The sequence below is a fragment of the Cibotium barometz genome, chromosome 30 (assembly GCF_041138505.1).
Source record: "Cibotium barometz isolate CiBa-2024 chromosome 30, ASM4113850v1, whole genome shotgun sequence".
In the NCBI taxonomy this organism is placed as follows: Eukaryota; Viridiplantae; Streptophyta; class Polypodiopsida; order Cyatheales; family Cibotiaceae; genus Cibotium; species Cibotium barometz.
Genome location: NC_141075.1, coordinates 42,616,334 through 42,625,919, shown reverse-complemented (window position 1 = coordinate 42,625,919; position 9,586 = coordinate 42,616,334). Strand labels below are relative to the sequence as shown.

The following is a 9,586-nucleotide window of genomic DNA, read 5'->3' as shown; positions in this document are numbered from 1 at the left end:
TACACTAGGACGAGTCTCACGGCACTTTTCCCCTCTTTAGGAGGTTTTTTGCCCCTACTAGTATACACCCATCTTGGGGTATACTTATCATTTTTGTACAACACACATTCATTAATCTATCTATCATCTCATTGTGTGCTCCCTTAAGATTCTCCACTATGTGTATATGTGTGTGTGTGTGCATTCTTTGCAAGCTTGTTTTTTCAACATTGGAGAACCATTTGATGCCTCTCTCTATCAGCATGCTATAGGATGCTTAATTTACTTCTATAATAATTGACTGGTTATTTAGGTTGGGGTTTCCTAGTTGAGCAGATTTATGCATAGCCTTGGCACTTGGTCTCAAGCTATATCAATAACACTAGGTAACCAATATTTCACCCATGACACCAATTCACTAGGAGGCACAATAGCACCTGGGTTTCCCCGCACAGCTAAAAGATGGACACTATGTAGCATCCCTCTTGCTTTGATAAGCAAATGACCTCAGTTGCATGTTTTCTTATTGCGAGCAAAGGAGATTAATCATCTTACGATATAATTATAACAAAGAGACATTGTATCAAGGACTTCAATGCGTAATAAATTCTAGTGTCCCATACCACCATAAATTATCCCACATAAATCTAGAGATAAGTATGCATCGAAATCCTTCACACAAGATTAATCTTGTGTCCCATACCACAAGACTAATGTATAGTGAAAAATTCATAAAGTATAGTTCAAGGTGGAAGGGCTAGTTGCTCCAAGAAGTTCTACTTTTGATGTATAAAAACTCTCCTTGAAATTTATAAAAAGTCTTAAATAAAATTTATTGTGTAAAACTAATCAAATGAAATAAATATGCTACCTTAAGAGTTAGAGTAGTTGCCGTGGTATTCTTCTTCTTCATCATCATCGATCATATTGAGTCCAAGTGAAATAAACTTCGACTTCCTTGGATAATTCGATGCAATATGTCCAATCTCGTTACACCTGTAGCTTGTTGTGAATCATTTACCTTGGTGCCAATACCTGTGTTATGGTTATATTAAGAGATGTATCAAATGATTTTGGAAAGGTTTTAGGCTTCAAAAACGTTGATGTTGAGGTTTGGGGTGTCATTGGTTCCTTGGAAAAACCATTTTTTGTTTCACAATTGAAGGCTTAAAAAATAGTTAAGCTCTAAGAGTATGTGGTCAAAACATATCCACCTCTGATCAAATTGTAGGTTTCAAACCTGCTATAAACTTCCTTCTTTAATCTTTAGTGCAAACCTTCTTAATTACTTGTATTTATAATAAATTTTGCCAAAACTTCACATAAGCCGATATATTCTCTCTGTCAAGCTATCTGAATATAGACCATCGTTGTCTAGCCCTAGCTTTGTATTATGAAAGTAAGAAATCTTTCTTAAGTGATGAGTTTTTGAAATCTCTTCCAAGATTTTGGTTTGTGCTCTGATTCTAATGGTGTTCCACCATAATGTTAAATTGTGCACTAAGTAATTGGAAGCACATTTAATTTTGTACTTCTCAGAGAAATTCTCCCCTGAAAAATAATTATCCAATTGACTGAGCCAAACAATTATGGTGTAAGCATCTTTATTACCAAAACATTTCTAAAAAGTAAAAGATTTACGGCTAATCTTCTTTTCTTTCATAGACTCTTGAGCTCTAAGAGTAGCTTGTACGGTTCTCTCAATTTGATCACCACCATCAAAATCTGAAGGTGTAGCACTGACATGTGTATGTCTCTTTTTGCAAGATAACCGATCTTCTAGATGCATCCTCAACTTTTTCTCAACAAGAATCTGAGTTTAGAGCAAGTGAATTTTCTCTTGAATGGTTGGGGGTAGAGGATTCATGATGAAAGAGAGATGTGGAAATTTTTAATGTAGAAATGAAAATTTCCAAAATAATAACAATACTTAGCTTCACCCACAATTTGTAAGAAGTCGGAAGCTCGTATGTCAAAAAATAAGTGGTAGAAATAATTTTTGTTGATGTTGAATAATCAACAAAAAGCAATGATTTTGGTAATCTTCAAAATCTCGAGAATATTACCCAAGAAACAAGTTCAACATAGAAAATATCACATGAAATAACTCCTGATGCCGAAATAAATCAAAGTAATAACGAGTTGAAAAAGTCTTTAGATAAGCCGTAAAATTTTGTAGAAGAACCTCCATGAAGTTTTCAATTTGCTAAAAGTTTTATTTCCTTCTCTTTTCTGATTGTAACGAATGAAGGTTGTAAATCTTGAGGGATTGGGAGAAATTAGAAGCTCTCAAAGCTTGAGATTGATAAGGGCTTTTTTTAAAAGGCTTATCTTAATATGGGGACTTTAAACCTTCCAAGATTTAATGCTAAAGCTTTAAGAGAGTTTTAAAGAAAACACTTTTCTCCCATCTGTGAACCGGCACCCCACGTGTGACATCTGTAAGAAAACGAAGGAAAGATGAAAAAAAAGAAGTGCCCTTCATTGCTTCCGTCACCAGGTGGTGGGAGAGGAGAGAGGGAATAATTCAAAAAAATCATTGGCTTTAATTCCCCCCTTGATTAAAGATTTAATCTAAAATTATTTCTATTGTATATAATCACCAATAAGCGCTTTTCTCTTAATTTATTTATGGATAATCCTCCACTCGATTATGGATTTTAAGCATATAAAGTTCTGAGCAACTCTGAGAATAGGTCCTTAATCTCCTCAATGTGCTGAGCCCATCCTTATTGATGGATTATGTAGCAGATTAGGATTAAGGAAGTGGTTTTGGGAAGAAGGGGGGTGGTTTCTCTTCAAAAAGAGTGATTTTTGCATAAAAGGTGGCTTAAAACCTCATTCCTTAATCCAAATTCTTATCTAGTGGCTCAAAAATTTTCCATAAGCCTTCCAATCTTTGTTTAAGAGTTCTTGTGTCTTTGTCTTCTTTACCCTTTGGCTTTTTGTGAGCTTCTCCCTATTCTTCAACTCTAAGTACCAATAGCTCTGATACCACTGTCTCATGGGACCTCATGTACTTCTTGAAGAAATAATTAAAAACTCACATATACATTAAAGATTAAATCATATACTTGAATAAAATTGATATGATAGATCATGGCATATCATAAAACAAGAAAAATAGAGTAACACCACCATTCACACACTATTGGGTGCAATCTCCCTCCTCATGCATGTAGCTCCCACTTCCACGACATGAGTATTTTGAGAATTATATTCAATAAATAGCCCAAGGAGCTAATAATATTTGTGAATACAAAATTGGACTTGCTTTTTTCACTTTTTACAAAAATAGCTCAATCACTAGAGCTTGTTCACACACTAAGTGTAAATAATCAAAACTCTTCTCACATATATAGTAGCACTATAGCAACTCCATGCACAAGCATGCATAAGTAATATGTACAATCATTTGGCACATGGCCAACAAAATAATATAAAATAATAATAATCCGAGATGATATTGACAAGATCCTCCATGTGCGACACGCACAGTGCTCATCACCTCTCACAAACGGAGACACATTAGTTGTTTCAATTAATTGCCTTCTCTACAATTAATCCCAATATGAAACGTTGATGGAAACAAACACAACATACAGTTACCACTTGTTTCACTATGATGAGAGTATCATTATACACATCATCTAGCATGGCGTGTATTGCCACTTGTTACACTTCAATTACCATGGCATACCACTTGTTACACTACAATTAGCATGCCACATCAATTGCATAAACCACTTGTTATGCCTCGACCGTGTGCAGTTCTCTAGCGTAGTCGACTTGTTTCACTTTGACCACAATACAATTGTCAAGCATGGCATACCACTTGTTATGCTTCGACCGTGTGCAATTGTCTAGCATAGTCGACTTGTTTCACTTTGACCACAATACAATTATCAAGCATGGCACTACTTGTTATACCTCAATAACATATACTCATCAAGTATGGTCTCAAGCTATACCATTAACAGTAGGTAACTAGTATTCTCTCTCTCTCTCTCTCTCTCTCTCTCTCTCTCTCTCTAAATTTACTCTAATCATACAGTATTCCTTGGCATATTTGGCAGAGGTCTTTTGTTTTCGCTCTGTAGATTGATAGAGTAGTTTTAATATTTTAAGATGATGTAGATTGGAATTAGAAAAATGTATTTATTTTTGGTAATAGAGTCACGAGAGTGTTTATTGACAAGAAAAACCTTTTTAGAGCTTTGCCTCTCTTGTGCAATTAGTGTTGTAGAGACCAATCCCGTATACAAGAAGATGCAAGCATAGGTGAACTCATTTGGAGTGAGGCCCTCACTTTGAATCTATTTCTTATTATATGAGATATTACAGGAGGTGAGGATCTCGAGAGGTTGCAACCCTTACCTCTTTCAGGAAAGTAAAACTGGAAATAGACCTATCAAGTGGGAGGATGGAGCTATATCTAGATCTATATCTATATCTAGGCTCAATGCAATGCTATCTCTAGTATGCTATAATGTGTACAATCATGCCACTAAAAAGTATCCCCATCCTATGGAAGTGGATGGGTGTAGGAAGTCATACATCGGGGATGGGACTAGGAAAGCTCCCAAATCTGTTACATCCAGTTGGGGATGCCCCATAGCCTCATGTCCAGCTCTTTAATGACAGGCCAAGATCTCATCAATCTGTTCTTGGAGCCGATGTCGAGGATGTGGCCCAAGTAGCTGTGGCCTCTGTGTAGTGTGGGCCTCCATGACTCTCGAGATCTGGTGGTCAAGTGAGGAGAGGACAAGAGGCAGTTGATAGAGGTGGTAGATGGGCGATCGGTAGTGTAGAAGGTGTCTCTGTAGAGGGGCAGAAGAAGCTGGTGATGCAGGTATGGGATGAGCTAGGTCACTGTAACCATAACTGCAGGGTCCGCTCTCTATGTCAGCATATCTCCATAAGGAATATTCCCAAGCATCATTGATGTGGGTATTCTATCACTCGGCACCGCAGTGGTCCAAAACCCTCCCGAAATAAGTAGTGGTATCTCCCGAAATAAGCAGTGGTATCTCCCTCTAATCTCATAGTAGGCTGAGCATCTACATACAAAGTGCTCCTCTAACTCAACCTCCTGATGACATAGTCTGCATGTGCGTGCATGTTGTGGTACTCTTGCAGCATGTCTTATCTCGATCTTGAGGGTTTGTGAGGAAACTCTGAGCTCTCTCTGAGCTGTAGGAAATGGTCATGATAGTATTGCATCTTTTCGGTAGGGTTTAGGCTAGACCAATCCATGTTTGCTAGGTGTGCAGCTGCTGCAATAAATCATATGTCAAAGCCCAGTTCCTCTTAGCATGAGAGAGTCTGAAGTATGGGGAGGCCTCATCGTACTAAAAAGGAGGGAGTCTGTCAATGCCCATTCCATGCTCTGAAAACTAGTGTAGGATTGTTGCATACCATGAGCGCTCTCGGCCCTGGGTGACCATCCTCTGTGTGCTGCCTCTAGTGTGCAGTGAGGAAATCGGTTTTGGTCCATGGCTCTGACTCTCTGAATGAAATCTATCATCTGGAAGAGGGCCTTGATCAGCATAGGAGATGCAGCAAACTCAGCTTGTACAATACCGTGCACAACCGAAGTTTTACTGTGGATCATCCATGATAGCATCAGGATCTGGGGCCTCTCCATCCGTTCGCCAGTCGACTGAAGATAAACTGGGGGCCCATACTTGGGCAACATACATCATAGACGGGGTTGAAGGAATGCATAGCGAAAATGGGAAAGTCGAAATGCAGGAGAGAGAGAGAGAGACAGACAGAGAGAGAGAGAGAGAGAGAGAGAGAGAGAGATGGAGAAAAACGCAGGTGGATACCTACTCTCAATATCACCCAAACAAGATGAACATGTTGGTACAAGTCTCGAGCAGGAGGGGGAAGATCACCTCATATGTGAGGGTCTGCAGCAAGCCAAAATGCAGAGGCACAAGGCATGTAAGAGGCGAATATAGTGTGTGTGAGGGGGGGTAGGCCTGGCTATATATATGCACAAACAGGGGCAACCGACGAGCACCATACGACTGGGCATAAAGTTCGATGACTCCATAAAATGGGGATAAAAGGTGGGAAAGGGGGTGACTAGCCCCTCAAGATAACATGGTTAGCCCTAGGGGCACAAATAGGACACCACATACGAGCCAACAACAAGGGGATGATTATGTCTAACACCCCCTCTCAGCATCGGATGGAGACCGGATGCTAAGTGAACTCCAAGAAGCTAGATACACCATCCTCGATCAAACATGAAAGACTGTAACATGTACCAAGAAATCTCCACAAGTAATCTCCTCAGTAACTCAGCTCTACAAAACAAGTAATCTCCTCAGTAACTCAGCTACAAAAGCAACAAAACAAGTTGCTAGGTACACCACTCCTCTAAAAGAAAACAACCATGTGGACTGTGTTATGCTGCTCCAAATAATAGTTCCACTCCTAATTGTAAGAACACTCCCCAAAGTCGAATGCCGTGTTTCTAGCGTCGTGTAGATAATCAATCCTAGGAGAAGCAGGCCGCTCCTCACTAGAAACCTCTTGAGTCCATCTGCTTAAACTATGTACCAAGAGTTGAAACCAATCCTCCAGACCTATGATAACAAACCCCATAACACTTGGGACACCAACAGACAACATAGTATTGAAACAAACTTTAGGACACAACAGGAAATAACCATAAACAACACTGAAAAGAACACATCACTGACCCAGAACGGCTAGCCCCCCATAGGAATTGCTTTATTCCAATGAATAAACTGATATAAACAGACCAAGGTGTGGGTGCAATGAGCACTCAATTTTTCCACATATATCTTAGGTAGCTTTCCTCAAAGCACACATGAGACTATGCCCAAGTTTACTTCACAACAAAGCTAAAAGCCCCAGTCTTTTGCTATGTGCTCAGGCCTGATTTGCTACGTGAAAAATAGTCGTACCACATGTCTTGAATCTGCACCATAAAAAAACCCATGAAATCTCCAGGATAGCTATGTCACCGAGCCAAATCAGTCCATGAAAAACAGCTCTATAAAAGTCCCATACAAACGACCCCAAATCTGCCCCATAGCAACCCACTTTTTACAGCTTGTTCTAAGGGTAGAAGAGAGAAGAAACACTCTGCAACCAGCCAGTACAAACCACCAAAGAGAGAGAGTGACCCCACTAGAGTACAGGTGTAACAACTGCTGTACAATTTGTTCCGTGTACAAAAGAGCCTAGAAGACATCTTGCTGCTATACGGCCAGTACTTAGAGAGAAAACGTAGCTGTACGACTGGTTTTGGAGAGCAGCCAGTAGACAAAGAGCTCGCACAGCTGTACGACCAACCTGAGAGAAACCAATCGAGAGAGGGAGTAAACCAGCCTACTGTTGGCCAGCGAGAGGGCAATCAGCAAAAGGTGAAGGACTGGTCAGCAAGAGGAAGGGGCAGCTCTTTTGGAGGACAAGCACACAAGACAGAGACTAGCTGTAGCAAGTTCTCCCTCACTCACTTCTCTTGCCTTCGAACAGGTCAACAACAGTATGGCCAACAGTAGGCTGCATCTAACATACATGTACTGTAAGAAAAACACACCATGTTAGGGTGTATCTGCCATACATGTACTGTCATGTCAGGCTACATATGCCACGCATGCACAGTAAGAAAACACACCATGTCAGGCTCCATACGCCATACATGTATTGTCACGTCAGGCTCCATATGCCACACATGTATTGTCATGTCAAGCTTCTTATAAGTAATACATGTTCTGTCATGTCAAGTCTCATAAGCCATACATGTTCTGTCATGTCAAGCTTCATAAGCCACACATGTCCTGTCATGTCAAGCCTCATAAGCCATACATGTGCTGTCATGTCAAGCTTCACAAACCATACATGTTCTATCATGTCAGGCTTCACAAGCCACACATGTTCTGTCATGTCAGGCTTCAAAAGCCACACATGTTCTCTTGCCATGTTAGTCGGCTCACACTAGAGTCCTTCTTGGGGATCTATCCACATACATGCAAAATACATAAACTCTGGTTGACATGTCACTGGTCTCACATTGGAGTCCTTTTGGGGATCCATCCACAGACATGTCAAAGGAATGTGCCATGACATGATCGATGTGAGAAATCCTTCTCTACAAAGCTGCCAAAACAAGCACATGTTCACATAAGCTAGGGAAGTTTAACTGGCACACTGTTGTCCAAGACAAACCTGCATATCTTTGATCAACCATATAGGCAAAGTATGCATGCTATGTTGGCTTCGAAACAACTCATAGACTAGAATCAACCAATCCATGATACTAATAAATGATTCATAGTTTTGTAACTGCATATGTGACATATTCTAGTGTCACATACCACTAGAATACTCCTCATATGAGATCCTTGTGTAGGCAACAATTCTAGTATCCCATACTAGTGAATACAATGTGCGTGAGGGGGGAAGGTACATCTATATATATGCACAAACTGGGGCAGCCAACCAACATCACACGACTGGGTATAAAGGTCCACGAGTCCATAAAATGAGGGAAAAGGGTGGGAAAAGGTGAAAAGGGGTGACCAGCCCCTCAAGCTAACATGGTCAGCCCTAGGGGAACAAATAGGACACCAAAGAGGAGCCAGCAAGAGGATGATGATGTCTAATAGGGGTGACCATGGTATCAAAGAGCCACCCCTTTGTACAGGGCTCTTAGAAGTGTGCTTGGTGACACTGTCTCTCTACCAAAGCTAGTGACACTGTCTCTCTACCAACCCCTCAAGCTAACATGGTCAGCCCTAGGGGAACAAATAGGACACCAAAGAGGAGCCAACAAGAGGATGATGATGTCTAATAGGGGTGACCATGGTATCAAAGAGCCACCCCTTTGTACAGGGCAATATCCTCCTGTGCTAGTAAAAGTTACCCCCAGGTACACATATGAGCTCACTACCTCGACTTGGCGCTGCCTCCATAGAAGATCTGCATGTCGGTCCTCACCCTTGGTAATGTGTGGAAGATCGTGACCTTGGTCTTCCTAAGGTTCACTGTCAATCCCCTCTCCCTGCAGAACTCCTCCAAGGCTATCATATGTCGTTGTAAGCCCTCCTATGAGTTAGAGATCAGAACAATATCATTAGTCTAGAGCATCAAAGAAATAAGGAGCCTTGGCAATGAGAAACCTCCTCTACCTTGTCTGTCAATAGAGTCAGAGATCTCATCTATGTACAACCCAAATAAGGCCAGAGATAGAGGGCATCCCTGCTTAACACCTATGGTGCTAGCTATCCCCTGATAGTCCTTTTGGGAAGTAAAATATCCTCACGACCCTCTCATATAATGCTATAATCCCCCAAACCATCTGTGAGGGAACCCCCAAAGCCTAGAGTCTCTGAAGCATCCTATCTCGGGGCACAGTATCAAAAGCTTAATGAAAGTCCACAAAGAAATAATAAAGGCACCACCCCTTTGTCTTAGCCTTCTCAATGAGGCTCCATAAAGTGAAGATATGATCCAGACTACATAGGGATCGAAGGCCCTCCCTCTCTACTATGGTGCTGAGCTCAGCCTCGAGCACTGATCCATAGAGTTTGGCAAAGACATAGCCAACCATAATAGTCCACGG

At 40.9% G+C, this 9,586-nt stretch overlaps 1 protein-coding gene across 4 annotated transcripts in view; it reads right to left on the bottom strand.

The window, feature by feature from the left end:
* Positions 1-343: 343 nt before the first annotated feature.
* The window catches only part of LOC147621512 (uncharacterized), a 29,597-nt gene continuing 20,354 nt past the window's right edge, over positions 344-9,586 (bottom strand). The window contains exon 5 of one of the 4 annotated variants that reach the window (XM_086824274.1): positions 344-1,014. In XM_086824274.1, coding sequence (XP_086680400.1) covers positions 997-1,014 — 18 coding nt within the window. In that variant the 3' untranslated portion in view covers positions 344-996. Of the gene's footprint in view, positions 1,015-3,139; positions 3,865-6,691; positions 6,938-9,586 lie in introns of those variants that run through there. The other 3 variants (XM_086824272.1, XM_086824275.1, XM_086824273.1) reach the window with 3 other exon arrangements.